Here is a 21,229-nt window from a genome sequence, read left to right on the forward strand (position 1 = left end):
TATCCTTATGTTGCCATGTTAGCAAAGCGCTACCTGGCTGTATCTGCTACCTCTGTCCCTAGAGAGGGTGTTCTCCACAGCAGAAGACATTGTTAGTGCCAGCAGATCTGCCCTTTCAGCAAGCAATGTGGACAAGTTCATTTTTCTTTAAACAACATGAAAATACAATGACAAGCAAGTCCTAATGTCAAACTGGCTGCTTAGGTACTAGTACAGTACAGTTCAAATACAGATTATTTCAGTTCATCGAAATGCTGCACCTTAATGTTTATTTTATTATATTTTGTATTTATTTGAGTGAATACATTATTCACAGTTTAATAATAAAAAAATTTTTTAAGTGTTATGTTTTGCGATAATTTTTTCTGCTGTACCGAAAACGTACCGAACCGAACCGTGACCTAAAAACCGAGGTACGTACCGAACCGAAATGTTTGTGAACCGTTACACCCCTAGTGTTTATACATTTCTTTTTATGACAATATGTCTTCGCCTTGAGTTTACAGGAGGCCAGATGAAGTGATTGCTTCAATTATCAACCCACACATATATACTTCCCACTGAGCATGTGATATTATTGTAAAAAGCATACTTTCCGATGATCAGATAATAATACAATACAGCAGTCCCCAGCTGCGCAACATGAGTCATCATCAAACTCCCTCTGCATCTCTCCACAAGCCAACTCCCTAATTCCCTCTTACAAAACAATGTGCACGTATGTATGACCATCAAACCATTCTCCAATACATATTGTAATTATATAATGTATTTTCCTGCTTGTAAAAGGCTGCAGATGACAATTTCGGAAATGTACCAGATTGTCCAAATATTTGCCTTTAACTATTTGGTAATGATATCCACAATATTCATTATTTATTAAAATGTCCATTATGTAAATACTTTCCTAAAGCGTCAATGGTCAAACCCACAATATCGTCACATCTACAGTAAAAGCTATATAATAGTTGGTCGAAATCCCTCCAGCCTTAAATAATAGGATGCCATTGTTAACCTAGAAACAGAACCTCAGACAGCGAGTCTGACGGAAGAAGCAATACAGAAGAATAAAGCAGCCAGATGTAGAAAAGTGACTATACATTTGAAAACACATTCATAGAGAATACAAACACATGGGAAAAAAGAAAGAAAAAATCAATCAATCCTTCAGGATTCTGAAACGATTATACGGTAGAGAGGTCTTTTTTGAAATGTTATCTTTCTTGTAGTGTGCCTAACTGCCAATGATGGGTCAGTGGTTCGGTCCCATCACCTGCAGTAAAAACATATATGTAATAGAATCTAAAAGGATCAATAAAGCAGTGCAGGGAGCAGCCAGATGTAGAAAGTGAGGCACAACCGTCCCTGGTCCTTCTTTAAATGTAATCTCAAGAGCTTCATCTGGCCTGACTCCTCTGCTGCTTTAAACTTATTTGAGTCACTGATCGAAATGCCCAAAACAACACAAGGCAGGGGGCAGACTGTCCCCCCCCCCCCCCAGCTGCTCCAATGACCATTAGCTCCCCTCATGCCAGCGCATATTCCTTCTGTATCTGCTGGCAATAAATGTCCATCTTTTACGGTCTGCTGGCTGATTTACACCAATTACACAACTTTATGCTCCAGAGAGGACGATCAGATTGTATGAGATGAATCAATAAAAAGTCCGATTAGCGCAGGAGTAGCCGCGCGGCGGCCCACAACACACACACACACACACACACAACCCACACACACACACACACACACACACACACACACACACACACACACACACACACACCACACAGACACACACACACACACACACACTACAGCCACACACCACACACACACACACACACACACACACACACACACACACAACAACACACACACAGCACACACACCACACAACACACACACACACACACACACACACCACACACACACACACACACCACACACACCACACACACGACACACACACACACACACACACACCACACAACACCCACACACGACACACACACACACACACACCACACACACACACACACACACACACACACACACACACACACACACACACACACACCACACACACACACACACACACACACACACACACACACACACACACCACACACACACACACACACCACACACGGGCTTTCCCTAACCAAATCCCCTCCTTCACATAACTTGAGCTGAGCTCCACAATTAACCACAATCAGAGCATCTTAACTAAGATAGGCAAACACACACACACACAGGTGGCAAACACACAGACAGGAGGAAACACACAAACTGTTCTCTCGGGGGTCTTATCGGACTCTAGGGAATTAAATAGCCCTCGCTGACAAACAAACAGCCCTGTGAAAAAGCCATTATTTGGTCAAATGGTCTGTATGACGTCTTCAACAAATGGCTATTTCTACTTTGACTTTGAAGCGTCTCCAAAAAGATGCGACTCATCCATACTAAGCAGGCGTGAAGCTAAAATCTTTCCAAAGCAGGCCAAACTCGGAAAGTGAGAAATAAGAAGAGAGGACTTATAGAGAGCGGTTTTTTCTGTAGCCCCGGACAATTCTCCCTCAATAATATAATACATTAACCGTGCTTTACCTGAACCTCATCATGACACTAGAGAGGACGGCAGGAATGTAATTTCCCGTGTTCAGTGAATGCAAAAGAGGCAAGACACCAGACCAACCAGAGAGTTGCATGGAAATAAACGTGTCTTATTGGCTGACAGGTACCTATCCTGTGACAATGTTTAAACTGTCAGTCGGACTCAGAGTTTTTGAAGATGGACATAAGAACATTTTTTCTTAAAAAAGACGAAAATTCTCAAGTGGTGGCACACACAACATCCCCAGAGCCACAGGTAAACAAGGTATGTAAACGTCAGTAAACTTCCAAGTTATGCGAACATGTAAGCAAAGCATAAATTATAGCTACGTTGTTGACGTTACTTTGAATCGCGTGGGTAAGCTAAACCGTTAGCAAGTAGCTATAGCTAGCCAGAGATATTAAATAAACACTTTGTCATACAATCTAAATGTTATGTTTTTTAGCGTTACCTGGTGATTTAAAAAAATCCTCTGGAAAATGTTGACTTACTGTCAGTGTTCGACATGAAGCTACCTTACAGTACACAGTCACAGGAGAGTGATTTGTAAAATATCCATAAAGAAAAAGTAAATCTGATTACAGGTCTGTTTCATATGGGTGTTGAAAGATGTATCCATCTCTCTTAATTTTGCTCTCTAAGTGCACCAGATTGATGCTTTTAACATCAACATTTAAAAACAAATCTTCCCGGGGGAGCATGCCCCCGGACCCCCCTAGAGGGGGTGAGGACCCCCCTAGAGGAGGTGAGGTCCGCCACCCACCTATAAAAAAAATAGCACTTTACCCCTGCTTACACCTATATGCCGTGAGCTGATTATCGAGCCTCCATTGTAACAGTCGCAGGTGTACTGTGTATGTGCGTGTGGGGAGTGTTGCAGTAGAAATGTCCACTGTAGCGCCCGGTACCTTAATGTACCTTAATGAACTGTGGGCTAAGCCCCGAATGTTTCCAGGTCCAGGAAACGCCCCTGGAGAGCGGCCTCACTTATTTTCCATCTGGATCGTGAATGGGTTCATTCTATAGCTCAATGTGTGGAGATTGTCCTCATATGTTAGCTTCCTGAAAGGTTCTTGGAGTTTAGTTGTGGTGCGTTTAATGGACAGAAGGTTAGGGTCATGTGGATGTAAACACATTAAGGTGTGAATGCTCATATAACAGTGATACAATACTTCCCATGTTATAAACCCTTTTTTTTGTTTACAATTCTAATAAAGACAACAGTCGAATAAATATATTTGCGAGTATTGAAACATACATATTTAAATAAAAATGTTAACAGATACAGTTAAAAAATAACCTTCTGAATGGAGTAATTGATCCTATAATTATGTTATGCCCCTAACATTTGGGAAACTGTATTGCAAAATGAGGCAATTCACTTTTAGTTTTTTTATTTAAGTTTATGTAAATAAAGCTGCATTATGTATGTTTTACTGTCAAGTATTATTGTTGAGGGAAAAAAGCTAAATAAATTAATGTTGGTGAAATTTCACAAATGGTAGTATAACTCCCTCTGGTGGAGAACTACTGAACTTAGGAACAATATATCAAATATTGTCAAAATTGCTAAAAATGTTATCAAGATGAATAGATGACATGCATTACAATCTTTAAATCTTTAAAGGTGGAAGAAAGTATAAACATAATCAAATAAATTCAACTTAAATAACAATAAAAACAGCAGCAAGTCCATGTACATATTTCTCAATGTCGAGTAAAGCTGCTCCAGAGCCACTATTTCAAGCCGAAGGACTGTTCCAATGTCCAGCATACTTGAAATTCTACCGAGCCCGGCGTACTTCGTAGCGAGAAATTTCGAGGCTGCACATGTGTAGACTCTGGTCTTAAAATCCCCACAATGCTTTGCACACGGACCAATTTCCCCAAATCTGTGGCAGGAAATGTAAGGCGGGACCTCTCATATGACGCACACCTGCACACTTGCTCGCCTGTTCCACTCTTCGTTTTCCGAATGCCAGGAACTATTCTTGCCTCGCTTCTGAAGCAAGTGACTCGGAAGACATGTGCTACCAAGCAAGCGTACTCGACATTGAGAAACACCCAGTATCTAAGTATTAAGGACATGAACCACAAGAATACTCAATATAAAATGTTCTAGATGATTCAGAGTGCTCCACAATAGCAGGAAACATATATAAATATGGTAATATATACATTTGAGTTAAATTCATGGTTGTTGTTGTTGGGGAAATATTTTCCAAGGCCCATAATTTTGACCCAGTGTATCAGTTCAAACTGTCCTGACTGAGCAGAGGCACCTGTAGCCTTGGCTGCTGTGCTCTCAGTGTTTTGTCTCCCTGTTCCTCGGGTGTGGGGTAGAGTTCTTCAGAATTGACGTGGCAACTCTACCGTGAAGTCAAAACCTCTGGCTCTTGGACTTGTTTTGTGAATTCTCCGGGCGAAGCTCCTAATAAACCATCAGTGTTTGACATCAGAGCTCCAGCTCTCCCTGTGTCTCCTTTTGAGTCGGTGACTCCTCCTGCATTGCTACACAGAAGTTTCTCCCACAGTTGTTCATGGTAGTGGAGGGGAGGAAGCAAAGCTATAGCAGTGAGTTCTCTGCCAGCCAGAGGTGAGTTGTTATAAAGTGTTATTAAGTAACTGTAACGCCATGTGTTCTTTAGTGTTGTGTGTCATGTATAGAGAATAAAGGCTCCTGTAGTGAGCTGTTACCTGACGGCTTCGGCCACGCTGTTGGAGGTGTGTCCTGACAGGGCGTCGTGCAGGTTCCTGATGAAGTAGTCTCTGTACTCCTCAGCCAGAGCCATGAAGGTCCCGCCCATCACGATGAACTCCACCTTGTCCACGCTGTGTCCCAGCTGCTTCAGCTGCACAGCACACACAAAGACACACACGACTCTTCACAACTCTTCGCAAATAAAGTCATCAGCAGTCTTAAAAGTAGAAGGTAAACAACCATGTATCAGCGCTATACTTTTCACTGCGTTTCTGAGAACACTGTTGGTGAGAACTTTGAATAAAAGAAGTCAGAAACCTGCAGGTGATACTTTAACCAGCTGATATGGAAAACCTCATCATCAACTATGGAAAACTAGTGGATTTTCTTTTTAGAAACGTGGTCATTTAATTCATACAAATAATATATCATGTTCTGTCCTTGCAACAATCCAGATAAGTGTCAAATGACTTTGCACTTTTAGAAAATGCATGTATGTACCTATGTCAACTCGTCATGTGCAGAACCTCCATAGTAAATACAAATACAGATAGAATAGGTTTGGGAAGATTTTGAAACGATTCCCAACTTCCAGCATGTGTGAGCAAGTTCAGCATGAATGACGTTTTTATAGTCGATAATATCAAACATAAAAACTGCATAACGTAATACACACTTAACTCTGCTTTCATGCCATACTTTGCAACCCCACCTTTCCAAGCGCTACTAGCATTAGCGTTACTTTTTCAACATCCAGAATTGAATTCGAATCTAATCTTGAGATATTGAAAGATTCACACTCCTCATATACAGCAATCAATACATCACGAAAAGATAACATTAGCAACAAAAAAACAAGGAATACAAATCTATATTGAATTCTGTTTTTGATACAACCGAATAAGTGACTAGATGAATTGCACACCGTATTAGACAACGCATGCAGTTTGTTAGTATAACGAATAACAATGCCGTGGCAATGAGACTGAGCATTTCTGTCAGTAAAGTTTTCTACATGAATAGGTCTGATCGATTATATATTAATATCTTTCATATCAAATTGGAGTCATACTTAAAACAACGATTACACATAAGACCGACCAGCCAAAACTAAATTCAGATGGCACATATCTTTACATCAACTGTTGCTTTAATGGATGGCTTTGCTCTGCTGCATGTAATAATGTAGCACTGCATTTAAATAATGGCATAATTAGGGTCAGGTCTCAGCAGGAGGGTAAAAGCCATGACACTCATGACTCTATACTAAATGTATTATAAATGGGTATGATTTAAACGTGTATTCAAGTAAAGAAGATCAGTGCACAGAAGCTGATTTGAGGATATGGCAGAGGAAGACAAATCCCACCTGTTTTAACCCCAAGGTGGCCGATAAAGAAAGTGCTATTCTCAAAGTTTGGCTTATTTAATGGCTAATGTACTTGCAGGATTCATGCGGTTTAGAGTGTGTTTCTTCATGGTGTACTGCTCTTATTGCAAGAGACTTTGGATAGTAACCTCAGGTAAATCAAATGGTATGTACGAAACAGAGGCTGCTGTGTCCCTGCATGAAATGAGTTTCTGTGTAAAAGGCCGTGCATTCATGAACCATTAACAAAAATGATTTAAAAAAAGAAGGAATTCGAGTAACACTGACCTGCTCCACTCGATGTCTGGTCTGGAGGTAGGGGTCATAGCGGGCTCGGATTGCTCTCATGGACGTTGGCTATAAGAAAGAGAAAGGGACAAAAAAACAAGACTTAAATAAAATACCTAAAGTCAAACTACAACTACAGAAAAAGGACTTTGATTTAACACAATTCTGTATATTTATATTGTTTATTCAATAGATATAATACTAGAGCTACTATGGTGTTTTAACTCCCGGGGATGACTTGGCTTACGCGCTTTACTTGTTTTACTCATGAATCGGTAGCTTTTATTGAGGTGCGCAATAAAACAATCCATTTATTGTATTGTTGTTGTGCATAATAAAGTCAATTTGTATTCAATGCCTTAACAAACAAGCCTTTGTGGCAATCACTGCGGTCAAAAACCATTTCAGACACAACCTTTCCTGTGACAACACACACCTTACATACCGGTGCCATAGGGAATCAGACAGGGACACCCGATGGCACACACAGTGAACAACACACAACGGTGAAGCCTCAACCAAAATATGACCATCATTGAAATGGCTGTTACAATGTATATCCTTCACAATTGATATATATTCACTGTCTTGTTTATCTTCTACTATCTTTATCTTTTGTAATTATATTTTACTTTATTCATGTGAAATGTGTTTGGTTGTTGTCCGATTCTTTACATATTGAGTTTTTCTTACATTATTGACATATATTTTCGTGTTAACTGTTTGAATAAATCTACATATAAAAAGCTTTACTCGCCTCCTGAGGCAGAATGAAACTACCGTACCTCATATCCAGTGTACGACTGTGTGGAGTACTCAAAGTCTGAGTCTGGTCCTCCAGGACAGTAGCTGCCAGGGTAAACAGAAAGAGAAGAAAAACACATTGTTAATAAGCAATAACAACCAGATCCCATCTTTAATGTTTATTTACATATTTTGCAACCAAGTTCTGAAATGGTGTACATTTAAATGAGCATAATCTTGCAAGCAGTGCATAATGATCAAGTAAAAAATACAAATAAAATCTGCACTGACTATTGTTACTCACACACAGATGTTGCCTGTGAAGCTGATGTGAGGACACCGATGTGGTTTGCACATCACAGCAACCACTGCAATCTGGATAGAAGACAAGGATTAAGCCGAGTGATTTCCTGAACATAACCTGTGTGGAAACACTTTGACAATACTATTTAGTAGGCTGACATTTTCATGACTTTCTTTACAAACAAAGATTGCTTCACATTCCTAGATAAGAGAAGCGTCATTACGCATCATGGATACAGCATGAAGTATAACCCAAAAAGAGAATATCACACAAGCAAACGCTGAAACTCTTAACACAAAGCATTTCCCTTAGCTTAAGGCCTACATTACATGTTGGATGCTTTTATCCAAAGTGACTAACATAATAATAATAATAATAATAATAATACATTTAATTTATATAGCGCTTCTCATCTGCCAAGACAAATCTCGAAGTGCTTAACAACAAAGGATACTAATACACTTTGATAGATTAAACAAATAATTGTAATAATAAGAAGAAATCAAAAAATAAAATATAAAATATAAAATAAAGTACAAAAATAAAAGTCGGTGATAGCGATAAAAAATGGCAGTACTCCAGGTGTACCATGCTCAAAGTTTATTGGAAGGCCTGCCGAAAGAAGAGGGTCTTAAGGCCGGTTTTGAAGACCTCGGTGGAAGGGGCAGATCTCAGCTGATCTGGAAGGGAGTTCCAGAGGCGCAGGGCGAGTGAGCAGAAGGCTCGGTCTCCCATTGTTCGGAGACGTGTGCGGGGGATGTGAAGAAGAGGAGCGTGGCTGGAGCGGAGAGAGCGGGTAGATGTCTGGGTATGGATGAGGTCACATAGGTATTTTGGGCTTTGTCCATTCAGGGCTTTGTACGTGAGGAGCAGAACCTTAAACTGGATCCTGTAGTGGACCGGGAGCCAGTGTAGTTTTGCAAGTATGGGGGTTATGTGTGCGGACCTTTTTGTACCGGTGAGAACTCTGGCTGTGCTGTTCTGGACAAGTTGCAAGCGGTTGATGGATTTGGCTGGGAGACCGGAGAGGAGTGCATTGCAATAGTCTAGTCTTGAGAAGACGAGTGCATGAACCAGTTTTTTGATGTCATCAGTTGAGAGTGAGGGCTTCAGTCGGGAAATGTTTTTCAGGTGAAAGAAGGAGGTCTTGGTGATATGTTTGATGTGGGCTTGGAAAGACAGAGTGGGGTCAAACCTTACACCGAGGTTGGTGACAACGGAGGAGAGAGAAATGAGCTGACCAGTACTGGGCCCAATCCCCACAGGAGCAATAGGGGTCAAATGTCTTGCACATGCTGACTGCAGTGGGATTCGAACTTGCTCTCACCTGTGATATCAGTGCACTACCCCTGAGCCACAGCCTCCCACATTATTAGATCAAGTCAATCAGAATACAAACTATTTGTAGCCAAAGCAAAATATATGTGGGCCCGAGAGAGAGATTTTTATTTGGTGGACCCAAGCTAATTGAACATACCCCACTGGCAGTGCGGATGGGCTTGGCCTTCAGTTTGGGCACCAGAGCCCGGCGGTACTGTGGTGGAACCGCAGCGATGATGTCCACCAATCGAGGCATGGATTCAAGTCCATACTTTGCTGAAGTCTTAGTCTTCACTCTTTAAAAACAGAATCATAGAAAGACACATATTTAATTATGAATTATAACTTTAAATGTTGTTCTGTGCATGTGTTTTTTATCCATAGAGCTTGTCTTTAATAGTTACTAAAGGCTTGAGTAGTATAGAGTTGGGACTTAATTGAGCAAGGGGCTGTATACTTACTTGTTGAGATTAATATCTTTGCCCTCTTCATGTGCTTCAACCAGCTGATTGATGACATCAGCAATGGTCATCATCATCAGCTCAGCCCGGCTGAGATCACCTAACAAAGATGATCAATACTATGAGATTAGTTTAGTACTTTTATACAGATGCATGGAGTTCAAAAAGCCATATTTAAAAGATCCAGGTACATGCAACGTAGATGTAATGTAGCTACTTGTAGCTATTGAGCAACAGTAACGTTAGAGTTTATGAAACCCATTGTCAATAACTGTAATAACTCGCCTTTACAATGACAATATGTACGCAGTTGGCCTACAAGTTATATCGCTGTTATCATGTTTAAAATATTGGGAAGACTTGTTAGCATTAGCAACAAGCTAAAGCCGACCAGACCCGTTTAGAAAGTAATTTCAGGTATATTTAACACACTCACTCTTTTTCTTTGGCTTCCCCATTTTTTCTTTGAGGCTGACCGTCCAAATTCCAACGGGTGGGTGATTGTAGGCAGAATTACATCTGTTTTTAACCAGAGAAGGCTGTCAGAAATAGTAAACAACTCCACGTTGCTCCCAAACACGGCTTCAGTCGTACGGCAACCGAAACTGTCGTACAAAGTCGTAAATGGGTCTTTTCCACTAACGAACGGCGTGTTATTGGAATTTAAAAAATGTCACAAGGGCAAAACAGAGCCCCCCCCCTCTTATATAACAGCTGTAACAGCTAAATTACCATTAATTAGGGATATTTTACTTTGTTTTTCTGAACATGTTTAGGACAAATCTCACAGACTTGTAATGCATGTGGATCCACACAGTGGCGCTGAACACCCTCAAACCAAGTGGGCCAGTGTGTGCGGAGCAGAGCGCAACTAGAGAACTTGGAAGGCTCGCTAAATCTCACAGCAAATCCCTTTAGCTCGAGCTGACATGGACTGACTTATCACTGAGGGAAGTTTCAGGAAATGCAACAGGTGGAGGAGCCGAGGGAATGAACCGTGTGTCGTAAGTGTTTTTTTAAACTTACGAAAAGAAACCAAGGTGATTTAGCACACTTAACATGGTTAGTTACATTCATAAGGGTAATTATAAAACACATTTGACCCCTCTGTGTGTTTGCTGTTATCCAGCTCTCGTTAGCGTCCCGGGCTAGCTGCTGAGAGTACTTCAAGGTGTCTGTGGGAGTCGGATAGGGAAACAACTGCGCACTCTTTCACACGGTTTGTCCACTTCTCTTTACAGTATACCTTGTATTTTAGCTTGTTATGTCATCATGAACGTTTTTACTAGATATTTAGATATGGTTTTCGCATGAATAGTATTATATTAAGTAGGACACTAGCTTGTTTATGTATACATATTGGTTGTTCAGGCGTAACACGTATCTAATTTTGATTTAAGGACACTATGGATTTAGAATGTACTCAATGTAGTAAGTAAAACTTCAGCAAGTTAAAAAAAGCAAAACACTAAATGTGTTATTTTCCATTCATTCATTTGTCACAGGTCAGGTGCCACCATGGATGACAGCCTGAATGACTCCAATGTAAAGGTCGCTGTTCGTGTGCGACCAATGAACAGGAGAGGTGAGTTTAATGTCAGATAGACGTTGTGACATGTTCAGCAGTTATGATTCACGAAAGACAGACACTTATTGGTTTGTTTTCATGTGCCCAACAAAGATCTTTTCAACAATTCTGTCCAGCTTTAAAAGGGCTCTTTTAGTTTGAGTTCCTTTCTTTGGAGAGGCTCTGAAAAGGTCCATGCTGTCCTTCTTTGGAAAAGTCTTGGCTGGAGTGCTGTTAGAGTAGAAATGGAAAAAGATTGAAGGGACAGTGACATCATATCCTTACAGTGAAGGGACTGTTATGCACGTGCAGTGTCGTGCATTACAGCAGACACACATTTGTTTCCACCAACAACATTACTTTTAATTTCATGTCACCTCTCCAATTGGCTTTGCAAAACTACAAATATGCCTCATTAAGTGTAACAGTGGAAAATCTCACACAACACACGTGCCCCTAACTCCTGCTCTAACAGGAAGTTCCAGTGCTGTCTCAGCCTGAAAAGCCTTGCTCTGCAGGTAGGAATGAGGAAGAGTAGCTGCTTTTCCTTACTGCCTGCTCAGAGTTGTAAAGGGGTTGTATTGTTTGCACAGGCAAGTCCTGGGTGAATCACTACTTCCTGCTCCATGTCGGGCTTTATGTGTTGCAATCACAAGGGGCTCACACACACACACACACACACACACACACACACACACACACACACACACACACACACACACACACACACACACACACACACACACACACACACAGTGTATGCCACCTGTTATTCTGGGATGACAGTTGTGTCAGTGACTACTAGGGAAAGTTATGATGACCAGTGTATACAGAACATGCTCTTTGAACTCTTTAAGCAGCACATTTTGATAGTTTGAGAGCCATTTTGCAACTAACTTACCATATTTTGTAGGTTTAAAAATGTATTTATTAGGACTATTCACTCATTAACAACATGATGGTACTACAGAGAAAAGCATGTTTAATGTTATTTAAAAATAAATATTTTTTCTCTTTCACTGTTTTATTTCAGAAAAAGAGCTAAAGACAAAATGTGTCGTAGAGATGGATGGGAACCAGACGGTTCTGCACCCGGCCATCATCAACTTGAACAAAAGTGACTCCCGGTAAGTTTCACACACCCGTTTATATAGACAAGCTGTGTCATTTTCTTGTATACTTTTTATGTATTACATATTTTTTCTGCTGAAGCATTTGCTACTCGGTCTTTGTTCCTGGGCTATTCACAGTGAGGTCACCATGTGAAGCTATATTATTTGTTTGTCTTTGTCTCTTACTCATCAGACATCTCTATGAATATGGCAGCGGTTGGTGCTTGTTTAAGTCACATGACTTGTGTAGGATCCACATTCATTTTGGGACTTTTATTGGACACTAGAATGTTAATGGACATGGAAACTAGTATTTTGTACCATGACTTTTGTATTTTGATATATTTATGAACCTGTATTTTTCCATTATAGGTGCATGTACAATAGCAACTATAACATGTAGTAGGTCAAGTTATGGTAGGGCAGCTCAGGGCTCCTTTAGGTGAATCACAGAAGCGCAGACAGCGTGCAGCTGCGTTGCAGTGAAGTGCTTGTGTTTCTGAACTTAACTCAGTTTTGTATCATTTAATTTTGACTGAGTGAGTTGGGGTTTGAATACTCTACATTCAACATGTTACAAAGTAGAATTTCCCCCCAAAATGTTAACATGAGTAAATCTAAAGATATATAAATAATAATATATACATTATATTAAAGCAACTAATCATCTAAATCACATAAACACATGCATTTAAAATAAAGATACACATGGATTAAATTAGGTAAACAACCTGAACTGACAGTTCTATGCAGCGGCAAGTTAATGTTTTGCCAAGTTCAGGTATCTACTTATACACTTTTTGCAGTATAAGACTTTCATTTATATAATTCCCTCAGGATTACTGGCAGAAGAGTTAATACACACTCTAACCAGCCTGTCAAGTTAACACCCATCTGCTTGGAAGAAGCTCAGATCTCACCCTCACCACACCCTTCCTCCCTCTATTACTCCATTATATGTGTCCTCCTCCCTCTGTGTCCTTGCTGCATCATTCCTCTCTTTACAAAAGGCGTGTCTGTTCCAGCTCAGTCCTGCTCGGGTAGCCAAAACCATGATCCAGAGGAATATAACAAAGGAGAAGACACTGTCAACACTTGAGACTTTAAGAATTAAAGTTACAATTGATACTCCAGTTACAATAGCCATTTGTCCTTGGTTTAATTATGGCTGCACAATTTGGACCAAATGTCTTATTGTTTTTAGTGCATGTAAATGGTCTGCAAAGGCTCAAATACCAAATGTCCCTCTCCCACACACATCAAAATAGCCACAGAATGACATGTGGATGCAAAATGTGTATTGATTGTGTTAAATGGAAAGCGTGCCCGTGGGCCTGTGTTGTATGCCTCCAGTGTTTTGCTGTTGACAAAGTCCTCTCCTCAGAGCAGCCCAGGTAGATGCTCCCTGGAGGCTCAGCCCCTTCTCAGGTACCTTGTTCAGGAAATATGCGAGTGACGTGAAATCTCTGTCTTTGTAGACACAAGAAAGTGTCATATTTCTATGCATTTGTGTCTGTCTGTGTCTAATTTCCTTCTGCCTTGACACGCTTCAGCATGCGGTATGCTTTCCCCTTGGGGACTCACAATTGGGAACAGGTTTTTTTACCGGCTGATCGCAACATCAATCTTTCCCCATGAGGTACCATGAGCGAAGCACAAGGGTCTTAGTGATGTGCAAAAGGGAGAGGTAAACTCGTTTTAATGCAGCCACAACGCAAGTATTTCTTTAACTGGGAAGGGCTCCGTTTTTACACTCTTGATTAGGTTCCATCTTCTATTAACGAGCTAAAATCGGTGTTCCAGAAAGGCTTTGTTGTTGGGTGGTGGCACTCACCAAGTCAGCCAATTCCATAAGGTTTGTGCTGATTCCGCCTCTCTCTGCCTGAACACGCTAACAGAATAAATGCATGAGCCTCAGGGGGTGGTAATATGTTACGGCCCCTTGTGTGGCTGCAAGCAGGCTCACAGCAGGGGGCTGTCAGACCCCCGACATGCTGTAGATTAATAAAGCTTTGGTCTTCTTTTCATAACTTTAAAACAGGCCTGTAAAACTATAGTTTCATGGGTGCCATTTTATTGCACATGCTTGTACCAGACCTTGAAGTTGTTGCTGGAATATTTATCAGCCCCCACAGAATAATGTTGAGAGCCTTTCTTATCTAAACATTTGATAAGAGCCCCACTTTCATCTGTTCATGGAACGTGGTACAGAATTTGTAATATGCAGAAACCACTCGGAAAGGCTGTATGTTATCAAATATCGGAGTATTCTAGTTGTGTAGGTCAGATTGTTGTTGATCCCAGATCTGCTGACCCACCGTCCTGCTCCCTCTGCGTCGGTGTCTCCTTGGAGCTGCGAGGAACTGCCAGTTATCTCAGGAATGTCCTTGCCAGCCCAGGAGAGGACGGGACTTAATGTTACTCTTTCATGGAGCAGCCAAGTCGCACATAGGGAGGCCTTGTTTCATTACAGCCCCCTGTGTGTGTGTGTGTGTGTTGTGTGTGTGTGTGTGTAGTGTGTGTGTGTGTGGTGTTGTGTGTGTGTGTGTGTGTGTGTGTGTGTGTGTGTGTGTGTGTGTGTGTGTGTGTGGTGTGTGTGTGTGTGTGTGTGTGTGTGTGTAGTGTGTGTGTGTGTGTGTGTGTAGTGGTGTGTGTGTGTGGTGTGTGTGGTGTGTGTGTGTGTGTGTGTGTGTGTGTGGTGTGTAGTGTGTGTGTGTGTGTGTGTGTGTGTGTGTGTGTGTGTGTGTGTGTTTGTGTGTGTGTGTGTGTGTGTGTGATGTGTTGTGTGTGTTGTGTGTGTGTGATGTTGTGTGTTGTGTGTGTTGTATGTGTGTGCTGTAGTTGGTGTGATGTGTGTGTGTGTGTGTGTGTACTTGATATTGCACTTGATATTGCTCCCTGAGTGAAGACCGTGTGTTTTGAGTTATGTGGATGCACTTCAAAGAAGCCTTCCTTAGAGACTAGGTGCCTATCTTTAAGTTTGATTGATCTAAAATCAAACAATCTTTGTTTCTACCATTTTTCACATTTTGGTGGACGACTATCTCTGTAGTTCGCGTTTTGTCCTGGTACATTTCTGTGTGGAAATGCAGTTTGCTGTTGTGGGCAACAATCAGAAATACATTTTAATTTGTAGGCTGTTTGGATTCATTACATTTCTAATCCTTAATCCTATTGTAATTTGTAATGCAATATTTGATCTGGTTTCAGCTCATCTCAGTGAGGGAGCTTTCTTATACTATATAGTGGTTGTTGGATGTCCTTGCTTAACGGCCAATGTGACTGAATGCTTAACATCCTCTGAAGGCATGTTGGGGTGATTCTAGTGTATTATTAAGGTTAAAGGGACACTGCAGCAACTCGCTATAGTTCCACTTGCAGAAAAATAATGAATGTCATCAGCTGAAAGTAAGTGAATAGCTAAATGCAGACTTTATGCGACAATTGCTATTTTTTGATCACTTGGGACCAGTGGAGACACGCTGTAAACGCTAAAATGTTATTACCTTTTAAGTTTACAAGCCAAATAGTTGCCACATAACATTCATTTGCAGACAGGTTTCAGCCCACCTGATGAATGTTAGTCCATATTCATGCTCTTTTAGCTCTGGGTTTGGTCTCAACCACTGTTTGACTGTATACGAAATGCTCCATAATGTGCACAAGCAAATTAAGCTGCTAGGTTGTTACACAGATGTTGTTCTGCTATAAATTGCTGCCTGGTTCACACAAAGATTACACTAATAGAAAAGTACATTTAGTGTTCCAAATTCTTAAAGTTGTCGGCCGGAAAGCAAAAACAATTAACTCAAAGACGTTAAAACGCTCAAACACTGAGGGAAATTGCAGACCTTGGGGATCAATCTCTATGGTTTCATCTCCAGAAGTAAGAAGAAAACTATCTATTTAGCGACACCATGTGACTAGGGCTGGGTTCATGAATGCTACATTGCCAATGGAGAACATAATGAATCAGGAGTAGAGCATAGAGCATGAGTTTGATAAATAAATGTGACGTTAGCTGGCTGGAATGTGTTGATGTGTTTGCCGACTGATGCATAGGATATTATTATGGTTGGCTGCTAGGGGATGAACCTAAGAGCAGTGAGTGTTTCTGAGTGCTCTGGTAAGAATGCAGATATTTGGTCTCGGCCTGTGTCTCAGGGACACTGAGAGGCTCTGGGTTGTTAGCGCTGCGTCACATTCTCCACTTGATTCAAAATGAGCCAAAGAGGATTAGTCAGCTTGACAGATTGTTAAGCTTCACTACATTAAAACACCTTTGACTTTGTGTCTTTGAAACTCCCCCCTCTTACTCCAATGACTTTGACCTGGGGTTATGTGAGACTTTAAGTATTTGCTAGCTCTGCTGTTACTGCAGTGCACTGCAGTGGTTTTTGCCCCATTTTCTAAAATGCCTCAGATCTGTTGGTGAATGTCAAGTAGGGCAAACAGGTCATAGCATTGACATACGTATCATTTATTTTAATAATTGAGTACTCACCCAGAGAGACATATAGTAGTTAGTATTTCATAAAAAAAACATGATAACCCTCCTTTTGACTGAGCCCTTTGCCTTTCCCATAAGAAATGTCACTTAATGCGTCTGACTTCGGGGCCCCTTGAGCCCTTCGTTCCATTTACTAATGCATCCTGGCAGCTTAGAGCTGATTTCTTCATCATAGCATGTTGTCAACTTTGTTTTAAATCATAATGTCTGAGTTTAAAAGTAATGCCTACTGACATCTCTCGTGACATGCTGCCAATGCAGAGTGGTAAACAGCTCAACCAGTTTTTCCTCTTCCGTATGCTTTATTTAATGAATTATAAGAGAATAATCTAGAGGCAGGGAACTACAGTATTAGGTTCTTTAATAACTAAGTATATCACAAGAAGAAGTAAGCTCTATCTTCCAAGTAGACATTAGAAATAATTTGTATGAATGTTTTTTGTATGTATCCCGACGTAAACTGGGAACATCTAACTAAACCTGCTTGTGACCCAAAGGTTGGGAACCAGTGGCCTAAACAAGGTTAGAGAAGCAGTGTTGTGAGTGAAGACTGCCCAGACTGGCTGGGAACATGTTGGTGGGAAGAATTAAGAAGTGAATCATACATACGGTAGGGTTGGACATTTCAGAGGGGAGTTAACGCTAACTCTATAAAAGTCATACCTTTTTTATTAATAGTTACTTATTTGTGTGGGGGGTGTAAATAAAACAAAAACGCTACAAATAATGTCACGTCTCGGTTTAATGTATTTAGGTTTAATTCCGATTGAATTAAGCAGTTAATAGAGTAAAGTACACAGTTAATAATGTGTTTACATGGGAGCACCTTCTGCTAGTTTTTGCTAGCTAGCTAGCTAGCTAGCTAGCTGTTAACACGTGAGATGTATGAGGATTAAGCATAGCCGCGGGAAGTCATTTTGCTCAGGGGGTGCTGCCAAAAGTGGGGAGGGAGCCGCTTAAGCGATACAAGCCGCATCAATTGTTTGTTAAAGGCGAGACACGGCAGGCAAAACATCGTTTTTCATGCACTGGTCAATTTTGAGATGTTGTGCTATTTTGATTCCATAACATGTTTTCTTTCAGGCTTTTGGAAGGAAAACGTACAAAATACACATTAAGTGTTCATTTTACTATAGTTTGTCTATTTGCATCTGTATATTTCTCCTAAATTCACCAAAAGTTAGCATTTCTAACGTGACATAAAGTACGCGACCGCTGTTTGCAACAATGTCATCGTTGGAAAAGCTCCGTCTCTCCTGCACAATCTCATCGGATCCAAATATGGTCATTTCCTTTGTGTCAGCAACCAATCGTGAAAGTACAAAAGGGTCTTAACCAAGAAACGAAATCTCATTGGCTGGGTGTCAACTTCTGACAACGTGAATTCGTTCAGATGCGTCACGTGATGTGCTAAAACACTTCCTGGTTAGCTTTCCGCTAGAAATTTAAATCTCAAAATGGCAAAAGAACGGCGAAAAAAACGTTCACAGAGAAGACAACAAACAATTGTCACTTGCATGAAGCAAGGTTATAAAAAAAAACAAATTACCCCCGAACATGAAATACCTTCACGGAGTGCGTCGAGGCGCAAGCTGTCATCCAAAAGAACAAGGAGGGTTTAGCTCGCGCCTCACTGCAATCTTTAAGGTCATTTTCTCAAAATGAGTTTTTTTCTCCTACTCTGAGTCAGAAATGTCCACTTCAGTTGCACTTACATACACCAAACCTTCCAGTTATATTCCTATCAATATTATGAAGACTTTTACTAAAGGGTTTGTTCATATATCATTCATAGCCTGAATTATATAAGATGTTATACCTAGAAACATGGCGAAAATTGATATTTTAGGGCTGTTGACAGTATTTTCTGATTTTATGGAGTGATAAAAAGAGATATCCAAAATCCCTTCTGTAAAAGCCTTAGATGCTAATATGACTACAAAATGAAACGAGAATTTTTAACCTGGCTTTATCCAAAGTTCAGATTTCGGTTCCTGAAATGTATTAAAATATGCACAAATGTAATGAGATAATGGACCATTTGCATATTCAGAAAACTTGTAATATAAGAAACAATTGCCTTATTGTAGGTAATTAACTGGATAAATGACCCTATTCACCTGGGGTGTCTCGCCTTAACTAGGCTTAATAAACCATTATAGACCTACATCACTTAGCAACAGCTGCACATGCCCACATGCTAACTATGGGTCTTACAAACCTACATAACATTACAAATAGTCAGAAAATATTATTTACAATATTAATAAAACTATGAATTCAATTTTAACTGATTGACAAGGCAAAACACTGCACAGCGGTAGCAGCATTAAAGGACAAATATCGTCTTACCTTGTGTTGGGGCTTCACAAAACTCCAAATGTAGCCTGGGGTGGCATTAATGAAGACCCTCATTAGAGCAGATACATCCACATTGTCCAAAATGTTACTATGGACATGCATCAAAGTCAGATGTGTCAGTCTCTTCTGTGTCATATTACTCTAGTTGTAGAGGTGGTGGGCTGAGGAGTAGCTGGTGGTCCACTCTTTTTATTGGGTTGTTTGTTGGAGAAAAAAATCCAAAATCCTTGTTTGCGCCATTCTATAAAGTTGTCACTCTGCAGTGTGTGTGTTGCGTCAATTACGTCACTCTCCCACGACCTACGACCTAGATGACTCGGATTTTATTTATTTGGAAAATAAATTCAAGCCACCTGATATATACAATATATACTATGACTATTATATGCTACTGTATACAGCTAATTTTATTTTAAGTAAAATCATAACTATTTTATGTAGTTTAATCATTTTTATTTAGGTGGTCACTCAGTTTTTCAAATATACCACTCGCCAACAGGGGGTGCTGCAGCACCCCCAGCACCCCTACTTCCCGCGGCTATGGGATTAAGCATGCTAAATGAGTTTTGATTCATATATTTCTATTGATATTCTTTTATAAATGAGTTGTTCACTTTAATCCCAAACTTTCCACAAAGCCACATAGGTGGCTCAAAATCCAAAAAATAATTGTACTTTTCCCATGCGTTAACTTGCTAATTTATCCGGCAAGTGGATTATGTTTCCCTATGATATGGTAAACATATTAGTTTCTATCTGTGTATGACACGGTAAGTACAGCTTTAGCAGATAACGTTTACATTTACGAGTCCAATGAATTAACATTTCCATTAGAAATATTACGGTAATTCTGCAACACTGCGTGTACTCTACCTTTTAACAGCTACTGCCTGGACTGCTTAGGTGTGATTGTGTGTAACTGTGTGAAAGTAAAGAGTTTCGCTGGCCTCCGAGCTCTTGCTTTGCTTTGCTTGCCTTGAAAATGATCCTTTGCTTTGCTTTGAATCTTGAAAAGCAGTTCTTACCAGGACAAACATTTGAAATCATGTACTGTTGCTGGCACTGATAGTGTTGCTATGTAATAAATGGTGTCACATGTCCTTGCGTTGGCGAAGTTGCCTCCTGTGTTTCCTGTGATGTGTAAATCCACTAAAAGGCTAAAAAAAAGGCTCACTAAAAAGGCTCACTGACAAATGTCATAGTTTTTAGGTTAGTTGACATGTTCATGTGTATTTCAACATCAATTACTAACTCATATTGTAATTTCTTCTCCCTGGGGTCCTCAGAAATCAGTCAAAGGTGAGTAGTAATTTATACCCTTAATGATTGAATACTTTTTCTGCTGACTATCCATGCATGAGTTGTTTCTAAATCGTGTGTGTTCCTCAGGTTTTTGCCTATGACAACTGCTTCTGGTCCATCGATGAATCTCAAAAAGACAAGTTTGCTGGTCTGTATTCCCCCCTGACTTTGTGTTCTGACCTCTAATAGAGTTGGTTCTGTTTTTAGCTTGTGTGTGACTCATTTCTTAAGGTATCTCCTGACGGAGTGTTTCCTGATATTCTGGACTATTTATGGAGTCGAAGAAAGGGAGATTAGTTCTGCGGTCTGGTACATTTGTAAAGGGGTTGAACAAAAGCGTTGCCAGGGGGTTTCTTAACAATGTGAGGGGTATTAATAGTAGCTAATGGAGCAAACTGCCTGTTTTAATTCTGGTCTGTCGGTCTTGTCGCATATAGAGAAAGAACAGCAAGTCACCTCAATGTATATAAAGGGTTCTTTTTGTATTTCTCATGCATTTGTGTTTCCTTTCATTCATTCCCCCTTTAGCATCTCCTCTACTCTGCTTTGCTACTACAATAATCTAATCTTGAGTTG

At 40.4% G+C, this 21,229-nt stretch overlaps 2 protein-coding genes across 3 annotated transcripts in view; one reads left to right on the forward strand and one right to left on the reverse strand.

Annotated features, from left to right (window-relative positions):
- elp3 (elongator acetyltransferase complex subunit 3) overlaps positions 1-10,411 on the reverse strand; it is a 34,561-nt gene extending 24,150 nt beyond the window's left edge. The window contains exons 1-7 of the mRNA XM_034228522.1: positions 10,238-10,411; positions 9,802-9,901; positions 9,498-9,636; positions 8,021-8,091; positions 7,758-7,821; positions 6,973-7,041; positions 5,312-5,466 (exon numbers count right to left, since the gene is read on the reverse strand). Coding sequence (XP_034084413.1) covers positions 5,312-5,466; positions 6,973-7,041; positions 7,758-7,821; positions 8,021-8,091; positions 9,498-9,636; positions 9,802-9,901; positions 10,238-10,259 — 620 coding nt within the window. The 5' untranslated portion in view covers positions 10,260-10,411. The remainder of the gene's footprint in view (positions 1-5,311; positions 5,467-6,972; positions 7,042-7,757; positions 7,822-8,020; positions 8,092-9,497; positions 9,637-9,801; positions 9,902-10,237) is intronic.
- Positions 10,412-10,529: 118 nt separating this feature from the next.
- LOC117554213 (kinesin-like protein KIF13B) overlaps positions 10,530-21,229 on the forward strand; it is an 11,820-nt gene continuing 1,120 nt past the window's right edge. The window contains exons 1-6 of one of the 2 annotated variants that reach the window (XM_034228529.1): positions 10,530-10,841; positions 10,931-11,020; positions 11,307-11,386; positions 12,402-12,495; positions 20,638-20,650; positions 20,741-20,801. In XM_034228529.1, the coding sequence (XP_034084420.1) occupies positions 11,320-11,386; positions 12,402-12,495; positions 20,638-20,650; positions 20,741-20,801 (235 nt within the window). In that variant the 5' untranslated portion in view covers positions 10,530-10,841; positions 10,931-11,020; positions 11,307-11,319. The remainder of the gene's footprint in view (positions 10,842-10,930; positions 11,021-11,306; positions 11,387-12,401; positions 12,496-20,637; positions 20,651-20,740; positions 20,802-21,229) is intronic. The other variant, XM_034228528.1, reaches the window with a different exon arrangement.

Source organism: Gymnodraco acuticeps, unplaced genomic scaffold, assembly GCF_902827175.1.
Source record: "Gymnodraco acuticeps unplaced genomic scaffold, fGymAcu1.1, whole genome shotgun sequence".
NCBI lineage: Eukaryota > Metazoa > Chordata > Actinopteri > Perciformes > Bathydraconidae > Gymnodraco > Gymnodraco acuticeps.